Source organism: Mesoplodon mirus (assembly GCF_964341445.2).
Source record: "Mesoplodon mirus genome assembly, chromosome: X".
In the NCBI taxonomy this organism is placed as follows: Eukaryota; Metazoa; Chordata; class Mammalia; order Artiodactyla; family Ziphiidae; genus Mesoplodon; species Mesoplodon mirus.
This window is the reverse complement of record NC_138981.1, coordinates 135,034,468-135,051,426: the sequence shown is the minus strand read 5'-3', so window position 1 is coordinate 135,051,426 and position 16,959 is coordinate 135,034,468. Positions and strand designations below refer to the sequence as shown.

General features: G+C 46.1%; 1 protein-coding gene across 1 annotated transcript in view; it reads right to left on the bottom strand.

The window, feature by feature from the left end:
* The window catches only part of AFF2 (ALF transcription elongation factor 2), a 495,793-nt gene extending 482,519 nt beyond the window's left edge, over positions 1-13,274 (bottom strand). Inside the window, exon 1 of the mRNA XM_082609762.1 lies at positions 13,138-13,274. Coding sequence (XP_082465888.1) covers positions 13,138-13,184 — 47 coding nt within the window. The 5' untranslated portion in view covers positions 13,185-13,274. The remainder of the gene's footprint in view (positions 1-13,137) is intronic.
* Positions 13,275-16,959: the final 3,685 nt, after the last annotated feature.

Below are 16,959 nucleotides of genomic sequence, written 5' to 3'. Positions count from 1 at the left end.
CATTCAGAAAATCCAGGTGCTGGCACACGTTTGAACAAACACGAATTCACAAATCCCCATTTCATGACCTAGCAGCCATACCACCCCGCACAGCCCACAAGGTGAGGTCCAAGTTCACAAGTGAGACTGTGATGGATTCCAAACTTTCCCAGCCTGTGGGGAATAAAAGGAAAGAGAAGGAAAGAGGAGACACAAGAAAACTGCAAAAGTAGCCCTAACGCTGGCATTGCACCTTTTGCTTCTGTTTTTGGCTCTGTAGGTTCAACTTTTCCGTACCAGTATTTACACCTCTGCGGTTTTCTGCTTATTGTCGTTGTTGCTGTTAAATGAATGTGTGTCACATGAACCCAAGAACCTGGACCATTTCTGTGCAGTCATATAGGCACATTCATTCAGTTACTTTCCCCCTTTCTAATTCCTATGAACGACAGCCAAAAAATAATTAATTAATTAAAGCTCAAAGAAGATTTATGAGGGGACTCGTTTCCCAACTTCTGCCCCTGTAGCTGGGTGAGGCAGCTTAACTAAAACATCTCTGAGAAATGCCATGAGCCATGAAGTTTCTGACTCGCATATCATTTATGATACCCCTGGGGAGCAGGCCTGCCTAAGAAAACCGAGGCCCAGCACCCCATAAGGTTCTCATTACAAACAGGAATGTGCCAGGCCAGATGCACTGGGGGTTGTCAAGCCCTGCAAACTCTCCCCACCAAAAAACTCATAAATTTTGCAGAATATATTGCTTTTCCTTGAATTTTTATGATTATGTTCAATTTCAGGAAACTTACCCCATACTTCATCATTTGCCTTCGTTTTTAAGAGTTATCTGACGTCCATGAAGCTCTATGGACTCTCTACTAATCATGTTTTTTAAATCTTAAAAATATAAGCCTACATATTTCCAGCCAGCCATGAATTTAAAATCTCCCCCCTTCTTCCAATTTTGGTATGCAGTTGCAGGCCGAACAGATTTCGAAGGTTCTCTGCTGGACAAACTCACCTTTCCATCTCCCACTGAGGCAAGGAACCCAAAGAAAGATGGCAATAGTGGTGATCAGAGTGTACAAGGTAGTCAGGACTTGGCACTGAAACTGGATGGGTGACACTGTTAGACTCAGAGGCACGTACTTCCCTGGAGCAGCCACGGTAGCATTCACAGCCCAAGGAAAAGACTCCCCAACCCCAGGGTCAAGGGCACTGGAAATGGTGGACTACAGTTGGGCACCTAGGCAAAGTTTGGTGTCCTCCCACATTTTAACTTGGTAGAGTGAATTTTAGTGATTTCAGTGCTATTTTGCTAAATTTACTTTTCATAACACATATTTCAGGCTTGACTACTTAACCAGTCTCAAATTCGTTACCAGCCCCAAATGCAATCTTTCAGCTAATCGTGTATTAAGAGGGGCAATGTCTATAAACCGTTTTGCTGCCTAGCTGTAGCTATGGCAGTTCTTAATGCTACACCCAAACCAGAAGGCATTCTTTACACACCCCAGAACTCCAGAGGCAGGGCAAGGCCTATATGATCCAGTCTCCTCTGATGAGGTACGAAACAGGCGATGTAAAGATCCCACTCTACTACAAACGTTTAGGATAGGAAGAAACTAAGAAGCCAGATGTAATCCTGTGCTAAATCAGATTAGGTGAAGCAGACAAAATCACAACTTTATTCAATGTGTCATTTATCCCGGGTGACTAATGCATTATTTGTATGAAGTTAAAATTGAGCTTTGAGAAACTATGAAATAAATCAAATGCCCTACTTTATGTAATTTTAACAGACAGATCCCATTAGGATTCTACTATGCATAGCTGTTGGTTAAAATCATTGACCAGTATCCTTATAAATTAATCAACTGAGGTAATACTGGCTCTGCTGTCATCATTTGCTACTAATCTACAGTTAGAATTCACTTTAACTTTTCAAGACTCTTGAAATAGGTTCATCAAATTTCCATTTTTTTTGTTCAAAATATATGAGTAACTGTGATTATTTACAAAAGCCTGTGGTAGAAGTCTGCCACTGGTGTCATTTTTCAGTGGCATTAGAGTGTGCATTGGCATTTCATTGTAATTTCAGGGTAAAATGCTAATCAGAATCCAACCATAATCGTCTTCATCATTCTTGATAGGAACTTTTATCACTCGCAGTCTGAATACATGTGAACTGTTTAAAGTTTAAACTGTTACAGAACTGCAGAAAACTAATTGGCCAAAATGTCTAATTATAGCAAAAGGGATATAGTTAATATTTAGTAGTTAACTTTTTAAAAAAGACCATCATGGCTCTTGCATTCCTCCTGGATCTTTAATACTTGGATATGTTTCATTTCTGATTATGAGACCTAATTTATTAAAAACCCATAAGTATCTAGTTTCTCCTCCAAATATGTACCTTAATGCCTGGTTAATTTAGCTAACTGGGTGCTTTACCTCCACTAAAATGTCCTAGATTTCTTCAACACCTTTTATCTTTCTGTCTTCCTTGACCTGCATCTCACGACCTTTAAGTGTGTACTGTAAAGACAAAAAAATAATATTTAGAGAGTTTTTTCCCAAGGTTAATTTTAATTAATCTTGAAGTTTTAAGTTACCCATCAACTCTGATACAGCTGATGTCTAACTCTGTGAAGGCAGTGGGGAAAAACACCTATCTTCTGGGGTGCTTGTTCAATATGGTGGTGTGTGTAAAGCATGGAACATAGTGCTTGGCAAATACGAGTTCTCTTACGCTGGCTCTCAAACCATCTTACAGAGTGCTGCAAAATGAACACATAGGGAAACTTTTCTGCACATCCTTGAGATGAAACTGCAATCTGAATCCTCCAGAGGCATAAATAGAAAATGTGTTCGGTCTAAAAATATGTTAGGAAAACCCAAATCCTAGGTTAGCCTCCAAAGCAGGAACTATTTTTAAAACAAAGAAAGAAGGAAGGAAGGAGGGAGGGAGGTAGAGAGGGAAGGACAAACAAAAAACACGAACAAGGCAGCAGGCTCAGAGGAAAAAAATGCTATAAAAGTATGGAGACAAATATTCAGCAAATGTTGAAGGCATGCTCTCCCCTCCACCTTTGTACTACATGAAAGCCTCATTCTGATGACAGTAACAATTTAAGACACCTTTTTTAAAAAATGTCTGCAAAATTACCCTTACAGCATTGTTATAGATACTAAATGTAGGTGCACCTCGCAAAAAGAAACTGCTATGCGTAACAATCTAAAATCACAAATTTGATAAGTTTAGGGTTGCTTAGGAGAGATTACGCTCATCAACAAAGAATTCCCCGCAGGATTCCTAGCAAGCAGATGCACATAGAGAGATTTACCTTATAAAACTTTAAAAAGCGTGCTATTTCAGGAGCCTATCTGTTGAACACGTCTACCTGTACCTACCTGTCTGACCATCGTGATTTTAGATCTTCTCTTAGACCTCATTCTTGCACCTCTGAACTATCTCTTCACAAATTTGATCACACAAAGCATTAAGCAGGTTACTGTATATCAACCCATTGATTTATTCAACAAAAAGTAACTGAGCACCTACTGTGTGCCACTGTTCTAAGCACTGCAGATGCAGTGGTAAACAATACCGCCCCCCAAAAAACTCCACCCTCATTGAGCCCACGTTCAATGCATCTTCCTCCCAAGCACCGAATCTTGTGCTTACACCAAAGAGGAGCAGAATCGAGCATCTCTTGTTGGAGTAGATATCAGGTCAGTTACACCTCATATATGGTTATGGACTTCAACCCAATGCTGGCTTGTAAATACTAAAGATGAGTGACAAAGGCCTCATCAGCCCAATCCGCTGCCAAGCCCCAAAGCACACAGGGCTTGCCACTATTCTAGCATCTCTCCCAGGGTATCATCATGGGCTAGCAGCGCAGCTAAGGATTCACAGCTTGTGCATTAATTGCAACTCTGCGGCATACTATCCGTGTGACCTTGGGCAAGTCGCTGAACCCCTCTGTCCCAGATTCCCTGCCCTGTAAAATAGGGAACTCAGATAACACAACTCAGAGCCGTCACATAGGAAATGTAAGCTCTAATTATTATTTTCACTCATTATTATTAATGTGATTCATTATGGCTTCCCACCTAGAGGTAATATTTTGAAGACCTAGCACGGCGCCTGAATGAATCGGAGAAGCCAACGATGCTGCACTCTGAATTGGCTGCATTAGGCTATTACTCTGGGCCAGACGCTAGGATTACACCAATAAAAGACATGTTCTCATCCCTCAAAACAACTCAGGTGCATTGGAAGTCTGTTCAGGGCAGTATGGCAGCTCAGAGGAAGGGTGTCTAACCCGACGGGGCAAGAGTATGTGAGTTTGGGGACGCAGGAGGTATAGGAGGATTGTAGCTAGTGGCTTCCCAGAGACAGAGCTGAGATTCGAAGGATGAGACAGCCAGACAAAGAATTATTTGGTGGCCGAAACAATTCATTGTAAACACAGATGTAAACACCAATCAGATGGTACCAAGGCATCAACTTACGCTTTAGGAAAAAGAAAGACTAAAGGAAAAACATCAATACACACCTTCCACAAAAATGAGCTAATAATTTTTTTTGAAAAGGAGAAAGAACAAAAGAACAGATATATCTGGGTACATCTCAAGAGCCACGATATATGCTTCTTTCGAAAATAACTACTTTGCCAGCAATTGTGCCAATTTACAAACATTTGCTTCAACTGATTCAGGAAAACAAACTCTCATTTGGTATTTCTTTGAAGAATGCTTGCATCGATATTTACATAATTCAGACATTCAAATAATTGTCCAGAATTCGGTGGTTAACCCACAGCCAATGGTGGTCAGTGGTAATGAGAACACTCCACGCACACAGCAAAACATAACTTCAGCAACTATGTGATGAACGTGAGCTACTATTCAAGCAGTAAACTCCTGGTCCAAAGGCAACTGTTTAATAGCAAGTGTTGGCTGTTCCTGGTCTTCTAAACAGCCCCCGTTTCTGGCTTTCCATTTCACTCTGGGCATTGAGGAGGACTGCTTCTCCTCCTCTAGCTCACGTTCTCTCTCTCTCCCTGAATTCCTATTTTACTTACATCCATGCCACACTATTTCCCCCAATCCAGGTCTACATTCCACTGTCAAGTCAGTGGGGCCAGAGGTCATGGTCTACATTCCTTTATCTCCCCCTAAAAGGGACTGCCTAGCAAAGCGTTGGGCACAGAGCAGGTACACAGTGCAGACAGTTCTGGAGAGGGTGACAAATACTGAACCAGGACACGAGAGCTCCGGACCTGACCTAGCGTTGTCACATATGGACTGTACGTCCTTGGGCAAGCTATTTTCCCATCCTGGGCCTCGGTCTCCACATCTGTATGAAGAGGAGGCTGGACCAGATGATGGTGAAGGGCCCTCCAGTCTTGAAACACTGGGTTTGAGGAATTGATGAATATCTACACACCTGAGCCAAGGCTTTTGCCAGCAAATAAATAATGGCTAATTGATGAGACCTCTCCAGGATTCCATGGCACTTCATCAGAAACATCCATCACTCTGGAATTTAATTTAGTTACTGTGGCTGTGCCGACCTGGTGTGGAACCACCAGTCCCTTTGGAATATTAATTTATTAAAAAAATTAGTTGACTGACATCCTGGAGGGAGAAATAAAGCCTCTGTGATTGCATTTCTCGTTGTTCACCAGACAGTTAGGTCGTCATGTACATACTGCCACAGTCAGAAGGTTCAAGTGTCCTCATAACACGCTCCTTCTGGTGGGTTGGTTTGATCAAATCACACTAGAGACCCAAAGACCAAGGAGACATCAGACTCCTAAGAAACTTCTCCCAGTGACTGTTAAAGCCCAGGTTACAATGCAGCACCACTGCAAGATGAGTAGGGTTTTATTTTTTATTTATATAAAAAGAAACCATTTCAATGCTATTGCCAGGAGATATGTGGCCTACAAAACACAAAATTTGGACTCCAGGAATATGGTTTAATCAAGGCCACCAGTGTCTGCTACTGAGACCTGGTTTTCACTGAAGCCGGTCGATGATGCAAAGAACTATTATTTGGGAATCTAAGCACAAAAAACCCATTCTTTATAGGATGGAAGTGATGGGTTTCTTCTTTTCCTTTTCTCCAGCAAAATGAACATTGAAAAAATAAACAGATGAGTGATTTTAAGTTTGTAATGAAAACACAACCTGTTTCCTTAGCTTATTTCCCAATGTGTGGCCTTTATACCTTCTTAGACCAGCACAAGCCTATTGAACAACCAAATCAAAGATTACTTTCAATCACTGGCTGATTTTCTTTTCAAAATGAAGCAAAATGCACAGGTATATGAAAAATAGCATTCCATAAACTAAGCAATCCATAATCAAAATCAGATTCTAGCTGGAGGGCTATTGTCAGCCCTGCTTAAATCATGCCATTTTATTTAAGCACTCAGATCATTTTTCTCAGCTCAGTAAGTAGGTGGATGTTAGCAGCTAAGGTCATCGAAAAGATTTACTTTAAAATAAATTCAACAATTCCGAGCACCGCCCTCTCCATGGTATAAAGCGTGCCTCGCTTTGAACATGCATATAAAATTTCATTAAAGTGCAACATAAAAGTTTTACATTAGGGGAACCCAGTGCTGGACCTTTGTTTAACAGTCATGATAATTTATGGCGTGGATCTGCTACAGTTAAGTAGAAAAACAGGCTTCTCACGATGAAATACAAGTCATAAAGGCTGAAACTCAAGGAAAGCTGGAGGAATCCCAACCCTCCGACCACTCAATTCTTCTTCAGATTTTTGTCACACATTCTTCTTCAACATTCTCCGCACAGATTGAGACACAATACCAGTCCTGTACCCCTCTACCTTCAAAGCTGGTTTTTTCAGTTCTAAGCATATCTTAGAATTCATAGAAATCTATTTTTTTAAGCACACTGATAAATAACAGGGGTTCGAATTTTGCCTTTTCCTATTAAGCTTTCCTTGTTTACTATCCTTCTTTCTCGTTACTTTCTGTGCAAGAGACCAGACTGGCTAGGAGACCTTCAAAAAGTTACAATTAAAACACTATCAAGCAGGCAGAGGGGCAGTATTACCACCAGGATCTAAGCAACTGTCTTTGGAAGACAGAAGCATTTGCATAGCACACTCTTGGAGCTGATGGGGCTCTCATATCAATCAACACATGTTTCTTGAGCACCTGTAATGAGAAAGGCACTGTGCTGAATGATGCGAGGGCGAACACCATTCCCTAGGAAGCAGCGTGGATATTTAAACACAAACGACTTAATGCAACAGTAGTGACTCAGTGAAAAGAGCAATAAACACAAATCCTGAGACCATCCACACACTGTGAAAACTTAGGCAAGTCACTTAACCTCTCTGAACTTCAGTTTTCGTGTCTACAAAATGGAGCCAGTAAGACCAGTCCTGACAAACCCACATGGTTATTGTGAGGATCAAATCAAATGATAGAAGTGGTAAGTTATCAAGCTTTGGAAAGAAATGTTATCAACCTCCTATGCCCAGCTTTGAGGCTTCCAATTAACTAGACAATATACCATGGTCTTCTTTAAGTTCAGGTACCAGATCTTCAAAATTAGGGCATTTGAATTTAAATGGAGAGTTCTCAAGGACTTGAGTTTTGCCATATATATATATATATATATATATATATATATATATATATATATTATACATACAGTATATATGAATGGCAAATTACAATACATATATATATTATAATTTGCCATTCATACGTTTTCATTAAAGGGGCATCCATAAAAGAAGTGCTAAGAGATTGTACCATTACATAAATTGTTCCTTATTCAACTAAAAGAAAAAAGCAGAGTTCCATGGCTAGTCGATTACATGGTAATTCCACAGATTTTTTTTTTTTACACAAGCATCATATACACAGTCTAATCCGTTTGTTTCAGTGAGAGCTAAATGCTCGAACCCACACAGTAACAATAAATAATAGGCAATGAGGTTTTGCAGGAAGGCACTTGGGCTGGAAATTGGGAGATGTGGATTCCTGACCCAGCCCTACTACTAACCAGGCTGTGTGAACTTAGGTGAGTCCATCAACCTCTCCAGGGCTGTTTGCTCATCTGTAAAATGGGAATAACACGTGTACGTTCTGATTCACAATGACCAAATGAGATGATGTATGGAGAAGGATCCCACCTGTTGGAAAGGCTCAGACAATATGTCAGTTGTTGCTGGCACAGGCTCTGGGATCAGCTCCATCTAGGCTGGAACCTGAATTGCATCACTGAGTAGCTACTGCCTCCATTTCTTCATCCAAAAATGGAAACCATAATAGGTCCCATCTCATAAAGTTGTCTGAAGGATTCAGTGAGACTGAGTATTTAAAGCACTAGCTACTCCGTCATGTTTGGGGCACAGAGTAAACACCCAAATAACAGTAGCAACAACGATGATGCGTCCTACTACAGACACAGGTCACACACACACACACACACACACACACACACACACACTCCTCAGAAAGGTTTCTCCAGGTTGTGGTCTTGAGTTCTTAAATCAGCAACACATTTCTTTCCATTATCAGTAAACAAGTTTTTAAAATCTCTTTCTTTATCCCACAGCAATCAGAAAAAGACAAAATTAAAAGTGAAAAATGTAGTCACTGTACCAGTTGTTTTGTCTACATGACAAGCTAATCAAGTATGTGGTAGTTTCCCTTTCTGAGGTATGAGCTATAAGCTCATAGGACTACAGCTTCTAGATTGTTCCAGAGATGGCCATTTTATTGGGCCTTTACGATTCTGAAATTGTTAAATATGTGCAGATTTTTCATGCAAGAAATAGTCTCAGCTAAGAATAATGGGCATGAAATAAAGGTTCAGCACATTAAAACCATTGCTATTCAACAATAATTAGCATGTTTAAATACAATATAATTTTTATCCATCTACAAAACACTTAAATGTTTGGAATCTTGTTTATGTCTGTAATGACAGATTCATATTTGAGGCAGTCATTTTCAATCTTGATTTGTATATTTTAAAGTTGTTAAATGCTTGACTGAATCATTAGCAAAACAATTCATGTACCATTAAACTGATTTCTAACATGAGATAATTTTCTTCCCTGTCCAATAGACGTGCCTTTTAAGATTTACGGGGACAGCATTTATCTTTGGGGGTTTCAGTGGGTGTGGAGGAGACCTCATCACTGGCTAATTTCACCACCTTGAGTCTCGCCCTCCCATATACTCCCTTAAGAAACTCAAGCCCAAGTGGTTTGCTGAATGAATGCTCAAACAAGCCGGAGAATGCATATTGTACCAGCAAAAAAGAAAGACCACTGACTGTCTCCCTTGCAGTGGAAAACAAACAGAGGGGGAGGGGGAAAGATAAATGGCTGGAGGTAGAGAAAGAGAAATCCTGGCAACCCGGAGGCGCCGCCCCGCCCCCTCCACATTCCTGTCACCCCCAGGTAGACCAAGGTTGCGTTCCCTGTCTCTCCCCAACCTTCCCATCCATAAACAGGCCTCTTCCACTCTTCCGGAGGATTGCAGCGCAGGAGGCCTCCGAGATCTGTGCGCACAGAGCAGGGAGAAGCAGCCGGGCTGCTGCAGTGCATGGGCCATGCCCAGCTGGAGCTGAAACAGTTCACTTTTGTCTGGAGAGCAGGGTCCCCGCCCCCCATGGCTGAGGGAAACTGGGGAAAGCGGGGCCGCTGGGGCAGCCCCGGGGGAGGAGAAGCCTGGCCCGCACATGGCCCCTTCCCAGCCTGGACGGCCCCACACAGACCTTTGAACTTTCTATTTATATAACAGTTTAGTGAGTTTAAGTCTCTTCCTGTATAACTGCCCGTTTGCAAGCTCGCCTCTAATTAGGCTACTTGTGAGACACCACATAAAAACTACAAACCATGGATGCCGGCCTTCGTCCTTCGCAGTGAGAAGTCGGCCACTGTCACAATGGCTTAACTACAATTTTCCCCAGGCTTCTGAACATTGTGATTTTGCTATCACAGTGGTTTCCTTTTCCTTTTTTATTTTTTAGAATGAGCCCTTTGCTGTATCAATCTTCCCTTCTTTCCTTCTTTCTTTTTCAATAATAAAAAGAAGATAAGCATTCCTACGAAGAACCTCGGCCTGTCACGAAGCAACACCTAATCAATACGGGAGGGGCGCTTGCAGGGCGGAAAGGCTGTGCACTTGGTAGGCCCTCGGATTTTGCTGGTAAACAAGTCCAAATCTAGCCACGTGATCTCCAGACACCTCAAGAATTCATTTACTGGGTTACCACACACAAGTGTACGGAGTGATTTCAACGATAAAATTTGATTTTTTTTCCCTTTATCTTTTTTTCTTTTTTTTAAGAGCAAGTGGTGTCTTTGGTGCACACAGCCATCTGCGCCTTCCTCTTCTTTCACAGAATGGTTCATATTAAACTCAGACACAGGTGAACATTGCTCATTCACCCAGGAATCTTGAAGAACGAGAGCTTTGGCCCTTTAATCGACTCCAGAGCATGACCCATTAAGAGATTCTTGCGGTGTGTGAAGTCCAGGGCTCTGTTCCGTTAGGCACATCCACCCTGCAGTCACCCATGCCCCATCCTTTCCACTTGCATTCCTCCTGACAAATGTGTATGTCTCTAAGTGGGCACGCACTGTTTGCTTACTGTAGTCTAGTGTTTGCAAATGACACATATGCCTGTGTCTGTAAAGTCTTTCTTCATTAAGTCTTGGAAGATGAGTTTGTTTTTTAGCTGGCCTGATCCAGTTATTGTCAGACATCTAGGGTTGCGGTAGAGATGGCTCAGAGCTCTCTGTCCCACAGGTGACTGCTGAGAAGACATCCAATGGAAATGATATCCTTAACTTGGCTGGCGCCTTTTCCTTCCTAGGACCTCCTGGGGAGCGAGGGGTGGGGAGCAATGGATGCCATCAGTCTAAGCAACTACTTGCTCCCCAGGAGGGGAAGTAAACATATAATGAACATGTAATTGGCATGCTCTGGATGTCCAAAGAGAGTTTGGAAAGGTACACACTTCCATTCAAGGCAATAGCAAGCTTTTTAGTTCATCCACTATTCACACTGATGTTCCTTTTCTCTGTCGGGGTGTACAACACACAGGCGCACAACCGCATTACAAATGTTTACAAACACAGATGCATAAGGAAGCTTGCCCCTCACGATCAAACAGTAAGAGGAGAAATTTTCCTGGAACGTGTGCACAGAGGGAAAAGGCCAGCTTATTTATGCAGACGTGTTATACTAATGCAGCGGTATTTCACATAATATCCACGGAGGGTCCAAGTCTGCATGTTTCTTAACTGATGTGCCATAGTTAGGGATAGTTTCCAAAAAGGGACAAAAAGAAATCACAACTAAAAGAGCCCACCCCCTTTAAATATGCAACTGCATGTGCCTAAGATTAAACTGAAATTAAAACAATATAATAAACATGTTTTTAAAAACCTAATACCTTGTATATATGTTTAACATTTGAACTACACCCACAAAATCACTTATAACGTCTGTTACATTAATGATGTTACCCACACCATATATGAGGCAAATTGTATGCAAATAGTAATGCTGTGGTTATCAGTGGTGTGCAAAATAAACTAGCGAAGCAGGGTAAAGGCTGTACACAGGAGCGTAATATTTAACTGAGCAGTAATTTTACCGTGATCTTTACTTTTAAATAACAACAGCATGGTTGTTAAAAACTGTAACCTGTTTTTCTGCAGAGCTGATAAAACCCTGCATGGTATCAAAAATGCCTTACAGATTAATACTGATACAGTGTAATTTGTGGCTTCAAGGATTTACCCGGAATCGCTGTAAAATAAAATGTATTTAAGTTCTGATTATCTTGGATTTGCAACTAAAGGAGTCATGATTGGCATGATGAAGCTATTGGCTAAGAGTATGACCCTTTTCTAAAGAAGGAAATTGCCTAAAATATCACATCAGCAAGGGAAATCCTTGTAAAAATACACAGCATTCATCGTCAACGGCTGCCAGTAGTTTAACATTGCAAAAGATTTCGCACTGTCGGTCGCTACTATAGATTATTCCAACTACATTTGAAAAGGCAATAGCCAAGAGTGCAATTCGAAGTCGCTGCCGCCGCGCCTTCCCCCCGTCTAATTCCATAGGCTGTGGGGGGAAATCGATACGTTAGAATGTTATGACAAATTAACAGTGATAACGTTGGTGCAGGAGGTGAAGCTTCTGTAAAAGTTAATAGGTACGCATATCACTATTTATGCACACGCGCGCGCACACCACGCAGACTAACAACTTTCCGGCTCCCCAGTCACCTCTGCACCATCTTTCACAAACCTCTCGGGGACAAGCTGACGGTATTTGGGGAAGAGCCGACTAAACCTGTGAATCCGAGCTGGGTGCCCATTAAACCCACAAACCTGCGGCTGCCTCCCAGTGGGGGGCGGACGGGGGCCCGGCCGCTAATTAAATGTGCGTTGACGTCGGAGCGGCCAACTTTAGGGGCCAACTTCAAAAACCCTCCGTCTGGAAAGCCAGACGCCGCGGTCGGCCCGGACCCGGTGTCCCCCGCGCGGTGGCCCCCGAAGCCGCCGCTCGGCGCCCGAGTGCGGGGAACTTGGGCCGAGCGGGTGGCAGGGAAGGTGTGCGCGCCGCGCCGTGCGGGGACCGGGGTGGCGGCGGGGGCGGTGGCCGCCGAGGAAGCGGAGGGCCGCCGGTGGCACCTCGCCGCTGCCTGCCCCCCGCGGCCGGCCACCGGCGTCGGGCACCTGGAAAGTTGGGGGCATTTCGGGCGGGCAGCATCCGGTGCGCTGGGAAGGCCACCCGGCCAGCCGTTTGGGGAGAAAATCCCGGCGGAGGTCGCGCGCCTCAGCCCCCGGGCAGCACCGGATCCGATTTGGGCCAGACGCAACTCTCTGGACTTGGAGTGCCAAGCGACGCCCTCGGGACCTGCATCCCTCCCTCGGTCCGCACCTCCCCCCACCCGGGCACCCGACCGAGGAGTCGCGGCGGCCGAGGCCAGAGGTGGCCAAGAGCAATTGGGAAGGCGTCCCGGGCGCCCCACCAAACCCCGGCTCCTCTTAACAAAGGCGAAAAGCCCAGCCCCGGCCCAGGGACCCGCGCAGCCAAGGAGAAGGCAAAAATCAACACCTACCACTGCTGCTCCAAGTCCCAGTCCCTGAAAAAGTCGAATAGATCCATAGCGGCCGGGCGGCTGCGGCGGCCGGGCGTCCGTCCCTGCTGGCGGCGGGTCTGCGCGGCTCTCGGCGCGGCTCGCTCGCTGCTCTCCGGCCCTCCGGCCCGGCTAAAAGTGCCCGGGCCGCATCCGCGGCGGCGGCGGGCGCCGGAGGTGCCGGGTCCTGCGCTCTGGGGCGGCGGCGGCGGCGGCACCGGGCGGGCAAGTGCCTGGCCGCCCGCTCGGGTCCGCTCGGTCCGCGGCTGCCCGCGCGCCCAGCGCCCCGACGCTACGGCGGCAGCCGCTGCGGGCTCGAGCCGGCGAGGCCGCCCGCCTGGCGGGCTGCGGGCCGGCGGCGGCGGCGGCGGCGGCGGCGGGGGCGGCCGGGGCAGCGGCAGCGGCGCGGCGCGGCGCGGCAGCCGGGGCGGCAGCGGCAGCGGCGGCGGCGGCGGCGGCTGCACAGGCGGCGGCGGCGGCCGCGGCAGCATCACACACTTACACACTCACAGGGGGCGGAGCCTGGACAGCCCGAAGCCGCGACATGGAGCCGGCACATTATCATCCCCGGATCTGGCAGGGGCTTGCTCCGCCCGCGCGCGCCGCCCGGGACCCCCCTCTGTCAAAATCAGCTGGTGGGAGCGGCCGCAGAACTGGGGAGCCGGGCCCGGGTCCCGCCCGGAGGGGCAGTTGCAGGGATGCGGGAGGGTGGCCGGCGGGGCCAGGAGGCAGGCTTCGGGAAGGAGACCCTCTCTCGGAACCCCTACCTCCTCCCACAACTGGGAGTTACGCTTCGGAACCAGAAAAGAGCGCACAAACTGCCGCGGGGATGGGGGTCGACCCCCGCTGCGGCGCGCGCAGTCCCTGCCCGGGGACACTCCTCGGGCCCCCGAGCACTGGAGCAAACTTTAGTGGGCCCGAGCATCCCTCGGCCCCGCAGCGCAGAGCACTCGGGGCCAGGAAGGAGAAGGCGGTCACCTTCACCGTCCCCGCGGCGCCGCGCGTCCGCACCCGGGCCGGCCAGGCATGCCGCAGTGCCTTGCCGGGCTGCAGGGCGCGTTGCGCACCTAGTAGGCCCGCAAGCTCTGGGCCCTGGATTCTGTAGGCTGCAAGGGTAGGCACGAGGACCACCCTGTGTGGTCCTTGGGTTCCGGATTAGGACGCTGGGCAACTGGGTTGCACTACCACCTTCTCTGCACAACCACCGCGTGCCTTGGGCAAAGGGCTTCTGCACTTTCCTCCTCTGGGAAATGGGAAATCCGCTGAGTGTGTCCCACTATCCCACCCTCTGGCTGCCTGTCTCCCTTCTGGCCGGAGAATCTGTCTCTCTCCACGTGCAGCCTCCTCCCTCCCTTCAGCCTCCACTGGTGGTCCAGGATCGGGTGGATCCCTTTAGCCAATGCCCTTGGGGAAAGGCTTCCTGGCCTCTGACTCCAGAAAGCGATGTTGGAAGGGGCGAGGCCGGGGTCTGACACTTCAGGAACAGGAGCACCCTGGAGTCCCGGACCTCTTCTTTGCCTTCTTCATGTCATCGTGCAAGCAAAATAGTATTGGTGCATTGTTGAGAGCCTAAGGTGAGGACCCTCTTAGAAAGAGCAGTAGACTGAGCACTGACAGAGCTGGGTTCTGACTGTCAGATACTGTCATTGGTTCTCTGTGTGACTGAGCAAGTAAGTCTCTTCTCTGAGGCTCATTTTGTAAAAGACAGGTTTGATCACGGTGCCATTTGTCTCTTGCTGCTCTGGTGTTCTCCTTTCTGTTTGAATATGCTTCTCTAATATTATCTCATATTCTCAAAATCACCCAAATAGATTTTCTTTACTTTGTTTTTCCAGAAGAAAGTGAGGCACTGAGACCAGGTAATTTGCCCAGGAGCTGACATTTCTTCTAACGGGGAAACTGACATTGGAACTGAGAATCTGGGAAGCCCATTTAGGTAGAGCTGAACCCAGTAGAAGGTGCTGCAGCTCCAAGAGGTGGAGGACTTCAGAATCTGAGCTTGAAGGGGCCCTGAGTTTGGTCTCTTTCATATTCTTTATATGGGAAAAAAGCATGTCACTAACATACAGAAACAAGACACTAAGATACTGCAACTTTGGCATCCGATGAGGCTTTGCTTTGTTTATTTATTTTGCAGAGGGTCAAGTTCTTAACAAATACTAGCTAACTGACTGCAGATCAACCAATGGGCAGACAAGGGAAGACTACATTTCAAATTGCCTTGTCTATTTGGCTACTTGTAAACTCCTCTGGTCAAAGACTCCAGGGCAAAAGAGCTATTGGCAAAAATGGTGCCAGGGATCTTCAAATTACCTCTGTGCCTTCTTTACTCGTGGAGTTCCAGTCTTCAGCCCTAGACTCTGAGCCCTTGAGGTGGCAGGGACTGCCCTGTTCAAATCTGTGGCCCCCAACCTTAATTTCCCGCAGTAAATGATCCTCAAATTGGCTTTGATTGCTAATAATGATTGTTGCCTGGGCTAGTGCTCGACCTGCTTGAAAACCTTTAGAGGAAAACCAGAACATCGACAATTAACATTTAAATGGTGATTATGGTCACTTTGTATCGGATTCACCTTTCTCCCCAGATTATATTGATTGGAGGAAGACAGGAAAAAAATCTGTGCTAGGTAAATAAATTTCTAATAGAAAGAAAGCTGTTCCTTTAAGAGTTCCAGACCCCCCATCACCCCACTGGTGCACTTTCTTCCCAATCAGCAGGAGGACCAAGCCGAAGCAGAAGGAGCCAGCAAGAGGCAGCATTCTGAACAGAAATGCCTGCGGGAAGGAGAGAAGAGACGAGTGGTGCCGGCTGCTGCTTCAAAAGAGGGGCTGGGGCTTTCCCTTCCGGAGATCAAAACCGAGAGGGGAGGCTGGGCTGGGTGGAAGGAGCTCCTACTCTCAGCCACCCTCCTGGAACAGGGATGAAGCTGAGAGAGGCCGCACTGAAGGGACCACGGTGGTCCCAAAGGCCAGCCGGCCAGCCCAGGCCCAGCACTTGCTCTATCTGAGCATCTGCTCCTGGGCAGGGTACAGGGTTCACCTTCTCCCTGCCTCCTCCTCCTGCCCATCCCCAGCTCTGGCCTCTTTAGTGAACCCCCAGATAGGCATCCAAGCCACGCATCCTCCACCACACTGGCAGGGAAGGGAAGGCAGGTTGCAGGGAGAGCAATGGCAACGGGAAGTAAAAAGGCGATAGTATGGTCCTGGCACAGAAACAGAAATATAGATCAGTGGAACAGGATAGAAAGCCCAGAGATAAACCCACGTACATATGGTCACCTCATCTTTGATAAAGGAGGCAAGCGTATACAATGGAGAAATAATCTCTTCAATAATTGGTGCTGGAAAAACTGGACAGCTACATGGAAAAGAATGAAATTAGAACACTCCCTAACACCATGCACAAAAATAAACTCAAAATGGATTAAAGACCTAAATGTAAGGCCAGACACTATAAAAGTCTTAGAGGAAAACATAGGCAGAACACTCTATGACATAACTCACAGCAAGATCCTTTTTGACCCACCTCCCAGAGAAATGGAAATAAAAACAAAAATAAACAAATGGGACCTAATGAAACTTAAAAGCTTTTGCACAGCAAAGGAAACCATAAATAAGACCAAAAGACAACGCTCAGAATGGGAGAAAATATTTGCAAATGAAGCAACTGACAAAGGATTAATCTCCAAAATTTACAAGCAGCTCATGCAGCTCAATAACAAAAAAACAAACAACCCAATCCAAAAATGGGCAGAAGACCTAAATAGACATTTCTCCAAAGAAGGTATACAGATTGCCAACAAA